General features: G+C 46.4%; 1 protein-coding gene across 2 annotated transcripts; it reads left to right on the top strand.

Moving 5' to 3' along the window:
• Positions 1-1,278: 1,278 nt before the first annotated feature.
• Positions 1,279-4,991, top strand: LOC119339967 (thioredoxin O, mitochondrial-like). 2 transcript variants are annotated; one of them, XM_037611873.1, is made up of 7 exons: positions 1,356-1,462; positions 1,567-1,632; positions 1,751-1,801; positions 1,883-1,962; positions 3,969-4,013; positions 4,313-4,407; positions 4,671-4,991. In XM_037611873.1, the coding sequence occupies exons 2-7, from the start codon at positions 1,578-1,580 to the stop codon at positions 4,678-4,680; spliced, it is 336 nt and encodes a 111-aa protein (XP_037467770.1). In that variant the 5' UTR covers positions 1,356-1,462; positions 1,567-1,577; the 3' UTR covers positions 4,681-4,991. The 2 variants fall into 2 exon arrangements, with proteins under 2 accessions (XP_037467769.1, XP_037467770.1); XM_037611872.1 differs by lacking the exon at positions 4,671-4,991 and having other exon boundaries at positions 1,279-1,462; positions 4,313-4,411.
• The last annotated feature ends 15,736 nt before the right edge of the window (positions 4,992-20,727 follow it).

Below are 20,727 nucleotides of genomic sequence, written 5' to 3'. Positions count from 1 at the left end.
TATTCATGTAGTGTTCATGTATCCTGGGAATTCCTATTTGGCGCTTGCAGCGCCCGTTACAGTGCAATTTGCAAACGGGCGCCTGCAGCAGTCCAAGCTGGGCCGGCCCATTCTTTCTCTTTCCTTTCTGTTTTGGAAAGGTCAAAAAGAGTGCGGGGAGGGGGATTCGAACTCGCATCGGTTCATTGCTAGCGATCGGCTCTAGCCACCACGCTATCCGCCCGCGAGTGTAAATACAGTGCATTTTTTTCTTTTATTCTCATTCTTTAATTTGGTTTATTCTTATTCTTTTTCTCTCACCTTTTTTGTTTTCTTTATTACGTGATTTTTCTAATTCGTGAAATTATTTTTAAATACGTGAACTTTTTTTCAAATTCGATAAACTTTTTTGAAATTCGGTGAACTTTTTTGAAATTTGATGAACTTTATTAAATTCACTGAACTTTTTTTGAAATTTGATAAACTTTTTTGAAATTCGATGAACTTTTTTTCAAATTCGATGAACTTTTTCCAAATTCGATGAACTTTTTTCCAAATTTGATGAACTTTTTTCAAGTTTGATGAATTTTTTTTTAAAATTCAATGAACTTTTTTCAAATTCAATGAACTTTTTTCAAATTTGATGAACTTTTTTTCAAATTGATGAAATTTTTTTTCAAATTCGATGAACTTTTTTCAAACTCACTAACTTTTTCCAATTTGCGAACTTTTCTTTTCAATTCATGGTCTATATGAATGCATTTTCAATTTATGTTTTCTTTATTCAAAGAATTTATAGGGGGGTATATAATAGTAGTATATGTTTAATGTTTGTACTGTATGAAATATTTAAGAGTCACGATTTCCCAAAATGAGCATCACACCGAGCTTTGGTCCAGTGGTTGACCCATGTGGTCGTTTTGTTGGGCGTTACGAGTTCGACTCCCGCTTTCTCCCAATCGACTCCCGCTTTCTCCCAAATAAACCTCGTACACTAAAATTTTTCCCTCGCTTTTTGCTTCTCAGCAGCTTGCTGGGCCGGCCCAGTTCCTGTCCGCGCGGGCGCCAGCGGCGCGAACCGGCGCCTACAGCGCCAACTAGGAGCTCCCATGTATCCTCAGCAATTCCTGTGGTTTCTTCAACTCCAAACCGAACGGGGCCTAACCGTCCGGTGCTGGAACAAGAGCCCACCTGCCGCATTCGGCCCGTATAGGCCCATTCATGATGGGCCTGCCGTACCCACCCAGGCTATTATACAAGGGCAAAATCGTCTTTAGCCCAGCGGGATCGATCCGTGGCATGGCTCGCCGACTCTGCCGTCTCCCTCGCCTCCTCCTCCCCCTCGCCGCCGCCCCCAAGCCCCAGCCCCGCCTCCCCGCCCTAAACCCTAGCCCCGCCGCCCACCTCCGTCCCTCTCCCTCCTCCCCGACGCCGACGCCCTCGCTCTCCGCCTTCCCCCGCCTCTTCTCCTCGTCATCCGCAGGTACGCCCGAAACGCCTCCTTCCCCCAACTCCTCCTCCCCGCCGATCCTTCGCTTCCCCGTGGCCCTGGACCGGCGCTGACAGTTTCTTTCCCGGCTCCCGCAGGCGATTCCAGCATGGTGGTCGTCGGCTCCGCGGACTCCTTCGAGGACATCCACGCCAAGGTGCAAGGTGCGGCGCCGATCCCCTCCCTTCTCGCTCCAGCTTTTCCACCGATTCTGTTGGCACTACGATGCGTGCGCGAGTTTCGTTCTCACGTGTGTGGTGTGGTGGCTCTTGCCTTTTGCAGTGGAGAAGCTCCCCGCCGTCTTCTACTACACGGCGGTCTGGTGCGGGCCGTGTAAGTGCCGCCTCCGTGCCATGAATTGGGATTTGAGTGAGTGACTAGAGAGAGCTACAATTATGTTGTTTGGTGTTGCAGGTCGGATGATGGCACCTGTGATTGAGAAGATGAGCAGGCAGTACCCCAAGATACCCGTGTACAAGGTCGACATCGACATGGTAAGCGATCGGATTTCAGCCTTGCTGTAATGTTCATCTGCTAGCATATTCCATGTTAAAGTGTGCTCTGTTTGGATATGAATGGTAAATTTGCATGAGTGTGACTGTATGAGTCTGTTCTAAGTTGTAACCTTATTTTACCAAAGATCACTGCATCACACTCCTTGTGTTCATTCGTCAAGTTGTGTCACGTAAACTGCGACGTTTGAAATTAAGTTATGACAAGTAATTGTTGATAAGACCATGCCTGTTAAAATGAAGCCTTAAGTTGTGATCTCATAGAGTTGGATCTAAATAAATATATCTGTCAGCTTTCTTGGTGAATCAAGTTTGGGCTCACTCAGAGCCACATTTTCTTGTTCACTTGGCTCTCTTAGGAGTTTGAGAATTAAGTTAGCACCGTCACTTGTCCAGGATCATTGTAAAAGTTGCTTCATAACTAGTCCACAGTTAGTTGGATATTCTGTAGGCTCGATCTTTCCAAAAATCTAGCAGGAGGCTTTTGCCGGTGCTAAGTCCTGATTGTTTGGTACGTGTGCCCTTGTTCTTTCTGTAAAACTCCTTAATTAATATGATGAGGCAAAGCTTTTGCCTCCGTTTAAGAAAATATCTATGTGGTGTCACTTGGGCGAAAATTGTGATGTGGTCATAAGGTCAGTATAGCACCCATTGGGAGGATTTATGCAGAATTACTCTGTTAGAGCATCTCTAGCAGACCCCTTAAACCGCGGAACTGAAAACGCGGTTTTCAGTTCGCGGAAAACGCGTTTTAAGGGTTGGTTTGAGCTGCGGCCGAACAGAGCCCTTGAACTTAAACTGTAAAACCGAATATTCGCTTATATTTTTTTCCAAGTCTTCTTCTTCCTCTCGGCCGTGTCCACGATCAGCTAACTCGCTCCTACGAAACTGGCGTACAGCGCACGAAGTGGCCAAATACGAAGCCGCCGGCGTCTAGCTAGCTGGAAGCGACCAAATACGAAGCCGCCGGCGACCAAAGACAGCGCACGAAGCTAGCTAGCTAGCTAGCTCGAATCAATTCAGCTAGCTAGTTAGCTAGCTCCTTCGTCCGCTCCCCTTAAAAAAATTACAGGTCGTAGTTGTTTACGGGTTCTATTCCGGTCGCCTTTTCCGTCTAAAACTGTAAACCGGCGGTTATTTTACAGTTTCGTGCGTTTTAAGGGGTTTGCTAGAGATGCTCTTAGGTTGGTGGAATTGCACTGTGACCATTAAAAAAGTTTGCTCCTATACCATACATGCTAAAGGGAAGCCTCAAGTTGTACTCTGTTAGGTTGGTTGGTTGGTTCAGCATAGCTATATTTGCCAGCTTTCTAGCATTACGACGGTTGAAGCTTGGTATAACTCAGAGCCACAGTATTTTTTCTCTCTCAGTTAGCCTTCTTTTAGAACTTTGAGAATACATGAAATTGCTTTGTAACTGGTCTGCACTTAGTTAAGCAAATTCGTCCAGACGAGTTACCTTCGGCAACATATTCCAGACACGCATGATCTATGCAGTATCACTTGCCTGAAAGTGATGATGCGGTACCAGGCATGTACCCAGTATAGACCAATGCAATTTAGTAATCCTATTTAAAATTACTGTTCATGATTTCCTTGTATGGGCATACTCATTTTTTTATAGTAAGAGATTGACTTGACAGTTAGTCCATACCTGCATAGTGCTCTCAGTAGAAAAGATTCAAAATCAAGTACTGTTTGTTGAGGTGCTGTTCAGTTCAGTGTTTTTACTCTATTGTGAATTTGGGATTGCGTGTAAAGGGGACAAATGTTACAGTGGTTACTTCAGTTTGTTAACTGGATGTCTTATTGGGAATAAACACCACGACAGTTGTCAGCACATGCCAGGTGGAATGCATTTGACCATGCAAGGTGGAATGCATTTCAAATACATTAAAAGTCATTGCTGTTGTGGCTATATTTATATTTCTCAACAGTATGCCTGCTCCTGTTATTGATACACTATTTCTTTTCCTCTTGTTCTGCAGGATGGACTTGGGACCAGACTTAGTAACCTGAAAATATTCTCCATCGTAAGTTGAATACCTGAAATTGTAATTCATGATATTTTTGTTCTTATTTTTACAGTACTATTCTGTTTCATGGTAATGATGCGTTACATATGTTTTTGTGACTGGAGGAGTCTGAGAATATGCATTGATTCAACCTTACTTTTTTTAAATGCATACGTGCATGTTCGTTGAGTTCACTTAAAGTGAGAGCCAGATTATAGAAATATCCTTCTACCAGCATGTTTGTGTATTTTGTGTTCTTACCAACCTTCATCCTAACTCGTAATCCAAATATTTGACTCTTGCTGAATCTGGCACAGCCAACTTTCCACTTCTATCACAAAGGCGAGAAGAGCAGCGAAGTGGTTGGTGCTGACGTGAAGAAGCTTGAAGCTGCCATGGAAAGTCTTCACAAGTAAGATCTTATATTTCTTCTCGTCCTTTTTTTCTTTTTCTTGGTACACAAACAGTACAGTGCTGTTTGAATGATCTCATCTGCGGTGAAGTAAACGAGAATAAACAAGCCTGGCCATGATAGTTTGAATCTTGTACTCAACTACAAGCGTAATTATGCTATGGGCCTATATTAAACATGTCTCCAGCACTTTGTATTGTGATGCTCTTGACATTATACTTTATATTGCCGTGCTCTTGACTTTATACATTGTACGTGCACAGGCAACAGTGAAGTTGACTTGGAAGGGGACAGTTCCTTTGCATGAAGAGTTGAAGACGCTGTAATGCTTTGTGATTTTGCGTGTTTGACATGGAAACTTCTGCCTTACGATCTTGTTTCGATATCTGGATACACCTTGGCTGCAAAACATCGATACCTGGATTTATGCCACTCTGAGCACAGGTTTTGTGCAGTTTCTGCATGTCTATTTAGGAGCATCTGTGATTGTGAATGTGTCTATATCGTGGCGCTGCTCTCCATCTCTGATGGTTGGGCCTGACTTGCGTGTGGTCTCGGCCTTTGGCACAAACTGTGATCTTGAACTGTCATGTTCTTCTCTCCTTGGTCTTCCTTACAAGTAGTTTATGCTGCTGCTTGAATGATCTCATCATTTGCCAGAGTAAATGAAAGTAAAACATGATTAGCGACGATGAGTTGAGCCCTCCAACGAAACACCTCTTGCGATAATGCAACAGTGGAAGATTCAAGCCAAGACGTTGTAATACTTGTGATCAGAATCTGCATTGACGTGGAAGATCCAGGTTTTCTCGGGAGTGGGCACGATCTGAACCCAGGGGCATCTGCACCCACTTCTCAAAAAAAATGCATTGTAAGCACATTTTAAAATCTCAAAAAAATCGAATGAAAGTTTCATGCATACATGTTCACAAATGTGTGTGCGCGGTGCAAAGTTTTGTGAAAAAATGTCTTTTTATTTTGTCTTTGTAAAAAAGACAAATTCCAGTGCTTCTAAATAGCGTTTCACAAAACAATTTTTTAGTCAAAAAAAAGTTATTTTTCCGTGAAACTTTATGCATGCACGTAGAACACGAAGACGTACCGATGCCATCTTTTTCGGATTTTTTTACCATATAAAAATTTGTTTTTCAAAGTGGGTTCATATGCACCTAGATTCGTCCATGCACTTTCCGTTTTCTCGGTCGTTATGATTGGTGGCTATGAAAGAAACATCGATGCGGTTTTTGGAAGCATGATCTGCGAATCTTTCTAACTGGCAGTACCAGGCACCGGTGCCTCTGTGGATCTGTGCCTCTGTCCGATGGTCCGGCTGGACTCGCATGACAGCCTGGGTTTCGGTCTTGACTGTATGAATAATTGTTCAAACGGCGCTTACTGGCCTATCATTCAGCGTTTTCTTTTTATAAACACAGTACAAATACAGACGAATACATACACAAATGCACCTAGCTTCCTCTAAGCTTAGCCGAAAGCGCAGCACTATATGCAGTGGGTGAAACCAACGGGAATAATCTGTAGGATGTTGGTAATTTTTGAGATAATTTTCTTCATAATGTACAGTAACTGTACAGTATTTGTAGGCTATTTTCTCTGAGAGCTGTGGGGTCAACTGACCCGTGGATTACACGTAGAATCGCCACTGACTGTATGGTATTTGGGTACATCCTTTGGACTGGTTCCACAAAGATATTAATTAAGTTAATAATGTCATTCATGAAAGGAATGTCATGTAGGGACAAATTATTGTTTAAATCGAAATAAAAGGTTTGGATGCTCGGAGCACCCTGGAGAGACCGAGGAGGCATATATCTTGAGATTAACGGATGCCTCACCAGAGAAGTTGAAATAAATTCTATCTATACCTACTAATAAAGCAAGGTGCGTTTCTTCTATTTTTTTCATCCGTCCTCTGACGAAAAGATTTCTTTTTAACCCGAGGTGGTATTAAATTTTTGTACATTCGCATGCTAGAAAAGAAAAATGTTTTGTCCAGGATTTTGTACCGCGCGCCAAGGTCCTGCGAAGCCAGACCGCTTATTTTCCTGCCCCCACAACTGGAAGAACCCTGTTTGCCGCAGGGAGCGTCAAATACCCAGACCTTCGCACAGGTCGCCCAATATTGGCCGGCCCATTTTTGTTTTATCCTCTGTTCAGTCTCTTTTCTGTTTCTTTCTATTTTTCTTTTCTATTTCATTTTACTTTTTTCACTTTCAAGTTTAATTTCTTTTTTTTCTTTTTAAGAAATTAGAAGTTTTCGAAAAACCTCAGAATTCTCATTTTTGTTCAAGTTTTCGATAAAGGTTTCAAATTCTGAAAAAGTTTCTGTTTTGAATGTTTTTTTGGAAATTTAACCTTTTTCTCAATTTTCCAAAAATGTTTGTATTTCGCACAATTAATCATGATTTCCAATATTTCCTTTTGAATTTAAAAATGTTTCAAATCTGAAAATGTTGTTATTTTAGTGAAATGTTTATGAAATTAAAATAATTTTCTTATTTGAAAAACACATTTTCAAAATTTGCTCTGAATGTTCAAAACATGTTTCCATTTTAAAAAGGTGTTCACTAATTCATTTTTTTCATGTTATTATAAAAGGTTCATGTTTTCAGAAAATGTTTGTGAATTTTGAAAAATATGCGAATTGAAAATGTTTTCCATGTTTGTCGGAAACATTCATAATTTTCAAAAAAACTGTTTGGAATATCAAAATTTGTTCATGTTTCAAAGAATATTTGCAAAGTAATTCATATTTTTTATGATAAGTTTGAATAAAAATGTTTCGAATCTAACATTGCATTATTTTCTTAAATATTCGCGCTGCTCATTGGTTATTAGGGCATGTTTGTTCGACTAGCTGGCACCACGTCGTCGGGTCTTTGATTTATGCGCTGCAATTAGTAATTCATCTGGTTAAGCCGTGATAAGAGATACCGTCCAACCCCACCACTATCACGATCTCGTAGGCCAAACATGACCCGCGAGAAGATCGCAGCTCCTAGCTCTGTCGGCCACCACTGCGGAGACTGATTTTGGATGACATATCATTTTTCTCCTGTTGCTTCTCGTAATAAATATTTTTTCCGTTACAACACCGGCATATGTGCTAGTATAGACCTAAGACTAGCCACAGTGGGAGTAACTTCAGCAGTAACATCGACTCCAACTCAACAAATTTGCTTATGTGGCAATGAGTTAATGAGGAGAGAGGTAATTTGAGTAACTTAACTAGTTACTGTAACATCACATGTCCCAATGCAGTATGAGTCTATTACCTAATAAATGAAGCTTTGCATGACATCAAACTTATGTTACTACCCACTATGAAGGTAGTAACATAGTCTACAGATATCTGTATGTTACTAGTGTATGTTACTCTCCATTGTGGCTAGTCTAAGAAATTCATCTTCACTGTTTTATTTATCTTAACATGCAATCTATACACTCATCACATATGTTCACACATGCCCCCTCCTATTTGAATGCACATGCAAACCATCCACATCATCAAGTGCACGCAATCACTTCACTATTTTTTTTTGCGGATGAACAATCAATTCACTTTCCACCACATGCATGCCCTCCACATCATCAAAGAAGAATCAAAACCTCCCACATTATCTAGTTTTAAATTTAATTTTCATTAATAAATAACTGAACTTCAATGTCACATGACAATATAACATGCATCCATCCTCCATTTATCTCTACGTTCAATGTGGTGCGGTACTATTATCATATATTCTAATTTTAATTTTAATAATTTCACTGTTAAAGAAATCTACTGCAACACGCGGGGCGTTACCTAGTTTATGAAACTTGCGACATCCATCCGTGTCAAGTCTAGGGACTTAAACCTGAGCGGTTGGTTTCACCACAAGAAATCTATGCTTAGCTGGCTTTTTTTTAGCGGGCGGCGACAGGGCGGTCACGGACGACGAAACCTATAGCATTGCCAAATAAACCCGGTCTCGCTCTGCTCCCGTTCGTTACCGGCCTGTCGTCGTGTCTGCAGACGCGCACGATACCGAGCCAGGAGAGGGGTCCGGCCCGGCCGGGTCTGGCACTGCCACCACACATGCATGCTCCCCACTGTGAGCCTGTGACGCCGCTGCGCCGGGCACGCTCCCGCCCGCTGGAGGCTGTTCCCTGAGGAGAGGAGCGGAGAGGAGAGGGTCGGCAACGGCCCGCCTGCGTGTCTCCCGTCCAAGTGACAGTAACACCCATCGGCATCGTCAGGCGTGGCACGTGAACGGGCCAGCTAGCCAGTCAGTCGATCTACGCAGATCACGCACGCGCGCACGTACGTCCGGTTCGTCACTGTGCGATGAAGACGGTGACGCGATGCAGCCCGTTGCAATCTGCAGCCGCACGGCCTCGGTTCAAAACCAATAATGCACGCACGTACTACGTACATCTGCCTTGCATTTGCATGCGTACGCGCGCTGCCGCTGGTGCGCTGGCGGGCAGGACCACCCGCACCCACGACGACGACGACTCTTGGACTCTTCCGGCGACCGGCGGCCAGGCGGCCGGGCCCGCCGTGGAAGGAAGCGCCGCGCTGCTCACATGGCGCCCACGTCCCAGGGGCGCCATGGCTGTCGCCACGCGGGGTGGCTGCACTGTTGCTTGCCTTATCTGCTTCTTGCCATCTCTAGCAGTTGCTGCCCTCGACTGGCCTCCATCGACTCCCCCTGCAATCACATTCTCCGGTCCGGTCTCTCGCTAATGGCAACTTGCTCGCAAAGTTGCTGGTCTCTGTCATGCCTTCTCTCTTTTCTTTCACTAGAAAAAAAGTGTCTGTCATGCCTCGGCCCCTGCCCACGGCCCAAAACGTGTTTCATCATGGGCTAGGTCCGTGACAGTTTCAACAAACGACATGACAACTTTGGGAGGTGGAGGTGGATAACCAAAGATAACAACCAGCAGCTAAAGAAACTGAGGCCATAGCGATGAGCCGGATGTTATTGGTGGTCCCTCTATAACGAAATACAAGAACGTTAGGAGCATCTACACCCGGTCGCCTCAAACACGCCTTATACATTTGGGCGGGCCGCCCGGTCACGATTTTTTGATCCAGAGAGGCCCCTCAAATGGCCCTCAAACACCCGGGCTAACCGGCACCCCCCATATTCAGCCCAAATATTGAGCGGATATGAGGGCGCCCGTCAAGTTGGACCCGACCCACGCTGTCTCATCCAACCCCACATAAAATTCTTCCCATTCGCTCGCCGGACCAAACCCTAGCCACTTCACTCCCCTCCCCTGCACTCCTCTCCGCCACTCAAGCTCGTCTCCGGCTCCTTCCGGTCGTCTTCGGCAATGGCGGGCAGCGAATTCGTCGACCCCGAGCTCATCCCACGCGGCCCCGAGGAGGAGATGGCCGTCCATCTTGCGCACCGCCGCGCCAGGAAGGAGGCCCGTGCACGGCGGCGCTGGGACTCCATCCGTCGGGAATCCATTGTGTCCGCTCAAATGGCGCATGGATCCGGCGCTAGGCCAGTCGTAGCTGTCTCAACAGAGGCCGTGCGGTCTGTCTGGCGTCTCGACGGAGGCCGTGCGGTCCGTCTGGCGTCTCGACGGAGGCCGTGCGGTCCGTCTGGCGTCCGAACGCACTGGCGGACACGCAACCCCTCCGGTGGCGTGCCGATATTCAGGACGCACCATCGTTCCACGAGGTCATGGCACGACGTGCCCGTCGTGCAAGGCACCAGGCGCGGGAGGCGGCGGCGGACGTCGGCGAGGCGAAGTCGCATTCTCCGGCGCCCGTATGGCACATCAGTCCGGGTGCCGCAACCGCATCGTGGTGGACGTCGGCGACTTGTCCCCGGACGTATCCATCATCGATCTGACGTCCACCGACACTGTTCGGATTCCGGGCTCCGATGAGGAAGAGTAGGGCATGGGAGACGAAGGCGCCTTGAGTCTCGTGAGCCGGATCGTGTCCCATGCCCTACCTTACCTTGCCGGCGATCTGACCAACACTGTGAGGAGCACAGCCGGCCGCCGGACATGGCCAGGGCAGAGCCGGGCGAGCGGGGAGCGGAACCGGACAAGCTCCTCTTAGATTAGGTTTCATGTTGCATGTAATAATATAGATTTGAAGTTTCTAATTTGAGGTATTCGGATGTGGAATGAATTTTTTGAAGGGTGACCGGTCACTGTCCATGAATACAATCGGGCGCGTCTGCGGGCGTTTAAGGGGTCGAATTTGCCATGTCCGGCTGTAGATACTCTTAGATGACTAAATTCTTTACAGAGGGGAGTACTTAAAAAGAAACGGTGGTAACCCCTAAAAAGGGTAGAGCTTATGTAATGCTATGTATGTAACCTCTGGCCCTGTTTGGTTCGGCTGTGAATTTCAGCTGTGAAAATCTGCTGTGGAAAAACAGCCGTGGAAAATCTGATGTGAAAAAGATGTTGGTCATTTGGCAAACTAGCTGATAAGCTTTTTCAGATTTTAGCCCGCAGTGGAATCAGATTTTGGAAAGCACGTCCTGGGTTGCTTCTGCTTTTGGTTCAGATTTTGGCAGCGGATTTCTGGAATCCGATTCAGCTGGGTTCGCCTTTTGGTTCAGATTCTGCTACGCGGCAGCGGAATCCGTCGATAAAAGCTGAACCAAACAGGCCTCTGATTGTCTTAAAAATTATATCGCCCTCTGATTCACAATATACTAATTTCATTTTTAAGAATATTTATAGCAGTAAGTACGTTGAATATTTTTTCTCAAGAAAGGGAGATAATCACAGACTTGCAGAGCCTTTGAAGTAATAGTTTGACCGAAAATGCTGATAAAATATTTTGTTTCAAATAAAAAAAATGTAATACAAAAGTACATTTCATGACAGATCCAATGCCATAACTTTCATATTATCGTATGATTGCAGTGCTACATATTTTTAATCTTGGATTCTTACCTCCAAGAGTGCATCAAACAGTATATTGTTATACCGGAAAACATTTAAAAAAACTTCCAAACTGGTTTTTATCAATTGAAATTTCCGTCCGATATATAGTTCAAGTGAATATTAGCAAAATACAATTGTATATTTTGATCACACATACCGTCTGGAGTGGCATATTCTTTCAAGTAAGAGTTTGACCAAGAACCATAGATTTTTTCAAATAAAATAAATTTGTAATACAAAAGTACATTTCATGTCAAATCCAGTGGCATACCTTTCACATTACTGAATTTATGATTGCAGCCTTTTTTTGAATCTTGGATTCTCAACTCTCTAAGCACACATCAAACGGTATATTCTTATCACGGGAAAACACACACAAAAAAAAACTTTGGAGCTTGCGCTACTTTACTCATGCAAAAAAAAAAACATCGAAGGTGGTTTGAATCAATTGAATTTTTGTCGCTTCATACATGTTCAAGTGTATTAGAAAAATAATAATGATGTACTCCCGGGGTAAAAAAATGTAAGACGTTTTTATGCCCTATCGAAAACAAAAAAGGTCTGACATTTTGGTACAGAGATAGCATGTATTAGGCACACAATAAAGTCCATAATATTGTAATTCCCTAGAATACCTCTTTAAACATTTTGAGACACAAATTGTGACCTTGTGGTGCTCTTGAGAACATTCCTATCATTTTTTTGTGTACATGTCGTCTCCCACACACATGTGGACAAGCCCTTAGAGCATCTACATTCGGAAAAATCCGCACCCCTATACATCCGCGGACGTGCCCGGGCACGCTCGCGGACATGGCCAGACGGCCCATCATATATCATGCCCGACATCCACATCCCTCAAATTCAGACTCTGAAATACATGCAAATCCATGCACGTCCATCATACATGTCAATGTCGCACGTAAATAAAAAATATTGGTACCGAAAATACAAAGTTCTTACATGAATTTTATTTTAAATGCACAACTCAAACATTAACTCTTTGGTTTTCATTATGGGTTTACATATGCTCCACAAGATCACTGAGTAGCTACGCGTGCACCTGATGATCTCAAAGATTCTGATGCATCTGCAGAAAGTTCATAAGCTAATTTGCATCTTGATCTTCCGGGATTTGAAGTTGTTCTCGTGGTGCTTCAAAATCATTGGTTTGGGCAACACCATCACCATCATCCTCAACAAATCATATTATGCAAAATCCCAATCTTGATTCATGCCAACTCAACAAATACCTTCTGAGATACCTATAGAGCATCTTTATGATCACCAAGTTACGTTGTGACGTTTGATAGCACACAAGTTATTCCTCCGGTATCCGGGAGTTGCATGATCTCATGGTCGAAGGAATATGTATTTGACTTTAAGAAAGCAATAGCAATAAACTGAACAATCATATGCTAAGCTAACGCATGGGTCTTGTCCATCACATCATTCTCCTAATAATATGACCCCGTTATCAAGTGACAACACATGTCTATGGTTAGGAAACCTTAACCATATTTTGTCAACGAGCTAGCCTAGTAGAGGCTCACTAGGGACACGGTATTTTTTATGTATTAACACATGAATTTAAGTTTCCAGTCAATACAATTCTATCATGAATAATAAACCTTTATCATGAATAAGGAAATATAATAATAACAACTTTATTATTGCCTCTAGGGCATATTTCCATCAGCTAGTGGCACTGAGGGTCGGAACGACTGCTGGGCAAGGGTGGTGGTGAAGCTACAAGATGTATGAGATGAAGGAGGAAGAACAGAGGAGGGAGCAAATGGATCTAGTAGGTCGAGGGGGTGGAATTGATGCAACTTGTGGTGACGTAGGCTTGTTGGGTCTGACGTTGCATGCCCGGACATCCCCATGTCCATCCATATTTAGGCTGGATATGAGGGGTGCCGGTCAGCCCGCCGTTTGAGGCGACCGTCTGGGTCGGGTTTTTTTGACCGGTCACTAACCGGGCTGTTCACCCGGGCGTTTAAGAAGGGTTTGGGGGTGCCCAACTGTCAGTGTCAAAATCGGCGGATCTCGGGTAGGGGGTCCCGAACTGTGCGTGTAAGGCTAATGGTAACAGAAGACTGGGGACACGATGTTTACCCAGGTTCGGGCCCTCTCGATGGAGGTAATACCCTACTTCCTGCTTGATTGATCTTGATGATATGAGTATTACAAGAGTTGATCTACCACGAGATCGTAGAGGCTAAACCCTAGAAGCTAGCCTATGGTATGATTGTTGTTGTCCTACGGACTAAACCCTCCGGTTTATATAGACACTGGAGGGGGCTAGGGTTACACAGAGTCGGTTACAAAGAGGGAGATCTAACATCCGAATCACCAAGCTTGCCTTCCACGCAAAGGAGAGTCCCATCCGGACACGGGACGAAGTCTTCAATCTTGTATCTTCATAGTCCAACAGTCCGGCCAAAGTATATAGTTCGGCTGTCCGGATACCCCCTTATCCAGGACTCCCTCAGTAGCCCCCGAACCAGGCTTCAATGACGATGAGTCCAGCGTGCAGATTGTCTTCGACATTGCAAGGCGGGTTCTTCTTTAAATCCAGAGTACCTGTCGTAGAGAACAGTGTCCGGCCTCCCATTAATGTTGTACTCCTCGGCCTCTGCGCCTTAATAATGGCCACCTCCACGTGTCGAGCGAATATGAGGAGCCGGGGCATTTTTACATTTGCCACCCTGACCCTATGAGCGAATCATCTATTTGAAGAGACGGGGATTCTCAGATCCAAATCTCACCATCTTCTCCGAAGCAAGCATTCAACAGAGCGCGTCCGGAGAAATCCATTCCATCATGGCTGGTCGCCGCAACTCCTCTTCTTGCCCCCGTAGTTCTGCGCCGGGTAACTGGAAAAAGTGTTCCGTCCCTCATAGCCGTCTAGTAGAGTTGTAGACCCAAGGGTTCCTTCCACCTGCATATATGGTCCCCCTCCGAGCCGTACTAGCCACCTATAACGACGGAGAGCAAGCGAAGAACTTTCCGAACCCATCTAGAGTGGAGCGAATATGCCTTGTCCCATATTTGCTGAGAGGACTTGGGTTTCCAATCCACCCATTCCTCCACGGGCTCCTGGAGTTCTATGGTCTCCAGCTGCATAGCTTCACTCCCGCCTCCATACTGCACATCACAGGGTATGTTGCCTTCTGCGAGCTATTCCTGTGCTGCGAAGCTCATTTCGAGTTATGGAAGAGGCTATTCTGCCTCGTCCCTTGCAATCAGGAGGGATCTATATATCAAGTGGGCGGAGCCGAAATATGGCGCGTCGCCCAGGCCGGATACCTGTACGGCACTCCAAAGAAGGCATCCAAAGACTGGCCTTCGGAGTGGCTTTATGTAGATGATGTTCCCCCTGGACCCAGTCCGGCCGGGCCTTCCCGAGTTCACCAATGCCCCGCTGAAGAAACGCCAAAACTGGCACCCGCGGAGCCCCCAGGAGGAAGATGACAAAGAGGTCCTCTATCTGATGGGCAGGATAAAAAATACTGGCCAAATAAGGATTGACAATAATAGAAGTCATGTCAATATGCATAATGGGGGGGGTGCAGCCACTTCAATATCGGCGGAAACCCATGTGGCACTTCAACGAAGAAGACGACGCCACCCGCTGCGGTCGTAAAGGTCCGGACTCCGCCACCGCACTGGCGAAAATATTGTCCGACTTGTACAAAGGGGAAGAAGAGGAGTTCCTCCGCATTAAGCCGTGGGATGGATTTTCCATGTACAACCCCCAAGCTGGGTAAGCTATCATTCCTCACTCGACTCTATTCATCCCTGTGTCCTCTGTCACCAATCATTTATCCTGCTATTTTCAAAGCAGGAACTGAGAAGGGTCGTGGAAGAGTTCAACAGCCCCCCTCCGCAGCCAGAGGATCCTGGCCGGGCTCTCGACCCTGGACTTGAAGAAGATCCGGATATATCAGTGTAGCTTGTCAACGGGACATTCTATCAAGCAAGCCGCGACGACGCCTTGGTGGCCATCCTTGCCGATTATCCCGGGCTGCTCCCGATGTCGAATGTAAGTAAAGCCGGAGCCCTAACTTCTGAATTATGCCATGCCTTAAGCGCACATGTTGTATTTTTACAGAAATGGCCATTAGGACGCCGTGCCGAGCCCACGGGGGCTCATCAGCAAAGGGCACCCGGGCTGGGCAGGCGTAAGAGGAAGGCAGTTAGGACCGAGACGCCGGGGCGGAGGTACAAGTTAAGCTTGCTCTGTGATTATCTTTGCCGAAATGTGACAGTTTTCATTATGTCCTGGCAGAAAAAACTTCTGCCGGACTATATCCGGAGACCCTGCCGGCCACGCCTCAAGCAGTCGGATTCCTGAACCGGACTCATGGGTGGAGGCTGATGTGGGGGCAACGCCGAATTGCCCTCCCACAGAGGGTGCGGACAGGCTTTCCGCTACAAACTCCGAAGTGGAGAGCGCCATGAATCATCATCGCAGATGGGCCGTACTCCACAATGGTATTTTCTCCAAGGAGGCTTTCAATGCCTTCAATTCCAGAGATGCATATATTCGCACCGCTCAAGATGGACTTGCCAGAGCGATGGACCAGTATGCGAAGGATATACGGGTAAGAAAATTTGATAAGTATGTGTAGTAGTAGCCCATGAGACTTGAAACAGTTGGCACAACTGATTTAAGGATCATTGTATGCATAGGTTCTTGTAGAGAAGAATACCCATTTATCTCAGGAGCTGGAGGAATGTAAGACCCAGCTAAAGGCCGCTGCTGCCGAACAAGAGGAAATTAAAAAGGCCTCTTCTGGTAAGACTTGCCTTGATAATGGAATTTGTAAGGATGTATACCAGTTATTTATTCGACATGGTTTATAAAGCTAACAAAAGATGCTGCAGACAATCCCGGAGAGAATCCGAAGATTGTGGAAGATAATGAGCCACATCTGCGAAGTCAGCTGAAGGCGGGCGAGCGTGTGCTAAGGCAGGCTATTCGAGAGAAAAATAATCTCCAAGATGCTAATATCCGACTGAACGTCGAATTAAAAGATGTTCGGGCTCAGCTCGCTGACTCCGTGAAGGAGAACAGGAGGCTTCGACGCGGCATTTATAGTAAGTGCTTAAATGAACTGTAGTACAGTTCGGCGAGGAAGCGTATTGACAGAGTTATGTCTGTAGGTATGCTGACGGGCCGTCCTGAAGAGGAGATGCCCGGATCCGTAGGCGATATGCTGCAAGATCTTTCACAACTGCACGAGCGAGCGCGGCAGGTGATGCAGGGTATTGCCCAGGCCTTGTGGCCACCCGCTTCCCTGCCAGGAGGCATGAGCAAGCTTGTGGAGATGCTCAAAGGAGCATGGCTGTGCTTCCGGTTATGGAAGATATCAGCCTGCCGACAAGGTGTGAGGGAAGCCTGGGCCATGGTGAAGACACGATACGCCAAGGCTGACCCGAACCATATGGCCGAAGTCGGACCAGTGGGGTCAGATGGGCAAGAGATACCCATAAGTCTGGTATATGACCAAGTAGCGTTAGCCGCAAAGTATTCCCAACAGGATTGTAGGCTAGACAGCCTGTTGGATGGTATAAAGGAAGAATATAGCCAGTCCAAGTGACTATGCAATTAAATGGACCTATGTAGTCCCTAGCCGGATTGAAAATCATTTGTCATGGCGGACCTTTTCGCTTCAGCCCCCGGACCCGACAGTCCGAAGTGTATCCGAATACCCGCACAGTTATGGAAAACCGGGGTATGCATGGAAACCAGGCGTAGGGTTCATAAGTGCTTGAACAGACAAGTACCCAACTAGTTATGTTATATTACATGGATAGTAAGAAACATCTTCCAGAGAGAATAGTTCCGTTAGGGGTTCCTTTCCCTGGGTGCGCATGCATCGATGTGCATGTCCGAACTGCGAATAGAAGAGCAGGAAACAAAACATCCGGGGATTCACGTTGTAATAAACGAAAACATCTTTTGTTCACCGACCGAATATTTCCTTAAGGACGCTAGCTTTCGGCTTCACCCAGTCTGAGGTACACATCCGGTTGAACCGGAAGTAACAATCACAGAGGTGCTCCCCTTATGCCCTAGCCGAATTAACGGGAACGTAGGGCATAAACACAATAGCCAGGCAACCCAGCATGGCCAAAACTTAAGTCATATCGATGCATATAATGGTGAAGAAAAGGCACATATGGAAAGAAAACGCATATGTGGATCGCAAGGAGACATTAAAGTAGTTATATTTAGCTTCCGTGTAGGAAGCCCCCAGGTATAGTGTGCATGCATAGTGTGGCCGGAGCGATCAAAGCATCCGTACAGTTTTTTAAGGCTGTATGTGAAAAGGAAAAGAAGGCGAGAAAGGAAGAAAGAGAACATAACTGAAGAAGCAGAGGTGAGGAGACGAACCCCGAGTTCGGCACTAGGCGTAGAATCTTCGGAGTCTGGCCACGTTCCATGGGTTCGGCTCAAGTCTGTTATCAGATGCATTGCGCAGACGGTACGCTCCTCCGGTGATAACTTTATCAATGATGAAGGGACCCTCCCACTTGGGTTTGAGCTTGTCCTTCTTCTTCTCGGGGAGGCGTAGAACTAGTTCACCAATGTTATAAGTTTTGGCCCGTACTTCTCTGCTTTGATACCTTCGAGTCTGTTGCTGATAGAATGCGGAACGGGCTTTTGCAACGTCACGCTCCTCCTCCAGAGCATCTAAGTTGTCCTGCCGGTCTAGTTTGGCTTCCTTCTCTTCATACATGCGCACGCGAGGTGAGTCATGGATTATGTCGCAGGGTAGCACTGCTTCTGCGCCGTACACCATAAAAAATGGTGTGTATCCGGTCGTACGATTTGGCGTGGTCCGCAGCCCCCAGAGTACGGAGTCGAGCTCCTCGAACCAATGCGTGTCTGATTCCTTCAAGCATCGCACTAGTCTGGGTTTGATGCCGCTCATGATGAGACCATTTGCACATTTGACTTGACCGTTTGTTTGGGGGTGATAGACAGAGGCGTAATTGAGCTTGATGCCCATGTTGCCGCACCAAGTTTTCACCTCATCAGCTGTGAAATTTGAGCCATTGTCAGTGATGATGCTGTGGGGGACACCGTAACGGTGTACGACCCCTGATATGAAGTCTATCACTGGTCCGAATTCGGCTGTTTTAACTGGTTTGGCTTCTATCCATTTGGTGAACTTGTCCACCATGACCAATAAGTATTTTTTCTTATGGCTTACCGCTTTAAGAGGTCCAACCATGTCCAGCCCCCAGACCGCGAAGGCCCAAGTTATGGGGATTGTTTGGAGAGCGGTAGGGGGCATATGGCTCTGATTGGCGAAGAGTTGGCAACCAACGCAATGTTGGACAAGGTCCTGTGCATCTGCTCGGGCTGTCAGCGAGTAAAAACCTATACGGAAGGCCTTGCTTACCAGTGCCCGAGCTGCAGCGTGGTGCCCGCCAAGTCCGGAATGGATTTCGGCTAAGAGCTTCCGCCCTTCCTCTTCGGAGATTCATCTTTGGAGCACTCCGGTAGTGCTTTTCTTGTAGAGCTCTCCTTCATGGACTTTGTAGGCCTTAGAACGTCGCACAATACAACGTGCCTCATTTTGGTCCCGAGGGAGCTCTTGCCTATTTAGGTAGGCTAAGAAGGGCTTGGTCCACGGGGCGATGACAGCCATGATTTCGTCGGCCGAAGGTGTTATTTCGGTGGCAGAGCCTCCGATTACGTCAGATGGTTCGGAATCTGGGGTTGTATTCGGAGCCGGACTAATATTGCCGGACTCCCCTTCCCATACCACGGATGGCTTGAACAGCCTTTCCAAGAAGATATTAGGTGGGACGGGGTCGCGTTTAGCACTGATGCAGGTGAGGATATCCGCTGCTTGATTATTTTCTCTGACCACATGGTGGAATTCGAGCCCCTCGAACCGAGCTAACATTTTGAGGACGACATTACGATAAGCCGCCATTTTCGGATCCTTGGCATCAGTCTCCATTTATCTGAGATATTGCAAGTTCGAGTCCCCGCGTACTTCGAGGCATTGGATGCCCATGGAGATTGCCATCCGAAGACCATGCAACAGAGCCTTGTATTCAGCTGCACTGTTGGAGTCTGTGTATAATATTCGGAGTACGTATTGGACCGTGTCTCCGGTGGGGGGTGTCAGGACAATGCCCGCCCCCAATCCGGCCAGCATTTTAGAGCCGTCGAAGTGCATGCTCCAATTGTAGTACGCGCCGTACTCTTTAGGGAGTTCGGCTTCTGTCCATTCGGCGACAAAGTCAGCCAATAGTTACGACTTAATGGCCCGTCGTGGTTTGTATGTTATGTCGAACGGAAGGAGCTCGATAGCCCATTTAGCAATTCGGCCCGTTGCGTCGCGGTTATTTATTATATCATTTAGTGGTACTTCGGAGGCCACCGTAATCGAACACTCTTGAAAGTAATGTCGTAGCTTCCGGGATGCCATGAAGACCGCGTACGCTATCTTTTGATAGTGTGGGTACCGATATTTGCATGGAGTGAGGACAGTGGACACGTAATATACCGGCTTTTGGAGCGGGAACTTGTGTCTGTAGGCTTCTCATTCGACGACGAGCACTGCGCTTACAGCGTGGTGTGTTGCCACTATGTATAATAGCATGGGCTCGCTAGTATTTGGCGCGGTCAGGACTGGGTTGGTGGCCAAGAGTGCCTTTATTTCTTCCAGTCCGGCCGTGGCCGCATCCGTCCACTCGAAGTGTTCGGTGCGTTGAAGAAGGCGATAAAGAGGTAGTGCCTTTTCTCCTAATCGGGAGATAAAGGGGCTTAAGGCAGCCACACATCCGGTTAGTTTTTGAATCTGCTTGAGGTCTGTTGGGATAGGCAACTATGACAGAGCTCAGATTTTTGCCGGATTTGATTCAATTCCTCTATTGGAAACGATGAAGCCGAGCAATTTCCCGGAGGGTACACCAAAGACACATTTCTCCGGGTTGAGCTTGATGTCGTATGTTCGGAGGTTTTCAAACGTGAGCCTGAAGTCATCTATTAAAGTTTCAACATGTCTTGTTTTAATGACCACGTCGTCTATGTAAGCCTCTACTGTTTTGCCGATTTGTTTTTCCAGGCATGTCTGAATCATGTGTTGATAGGTTGTGTCGGCGTTTTTTAGCCCGAAAGGCATGGTGTTGAAACAGAAGGGGCCGTATGGCGTAATGAAGGCCATTGCGGCTTGGTCGGACTCTGCCATCTTGATTTGATGGTATCCGGAGTATGCGTCGAGGAAACACAATGAGTCGTGTCCTATGGTGGCGTCAATGATTTGATCAATGCGGGGGAGGGGGAAGGGATCTTTGGGGCAAGCCTTATTGAGGTCCTTGAAATCGACACATAGGCGCCAGGATTTGTCCTTCTTTGGT

This window comes from Triticum dicoccoides, chromosome 7B (genome assembly GCF_002162155.2).
Source record: "Triticum dicoccoides isolate Atlit2015 ecotype Zavitan chromosome 7B, WEW_v2.0, whole genome shotgun sequence".
Taxonomy (NCBI): domain Eukaryota; kingdom Viridiplantae; phylum Streptophyta; class Magnoliopsida; order Poales; family Poaceae; genus Triticum; species Triticum dicoccoides.
Note: the sequence above shows the minus strand (reverse complement) of the source record. Positions and strands in the feature narration are given on the sequence as shown.

Excerpts from the sequence above, each read along its gene's own strand:
- LOC119339967 (XM_037611872.1), top strand. The coding sequence starts at position 1,279 with ATGGCTCGCCGACTCTGCCGTCTCCCTCGCCTCCTCCTCCCCCTCGCC. Across the intron at positions 1,802-1,882 it reads GGCGGTCTGGTGCGGGCCGT|GTCGGATGATGGCACCTGTG; the intron begins GTAAGTGCCGCC and ends TTGGTGTTGCAG. Across the intron at positions 4,014-4,312 it reads ACCTGAAAATATTCTCCATC|CCAACTTTCCACTTCTATCA; the intron begins GTAAGTTGAATA and ends AATCTGGCACAG.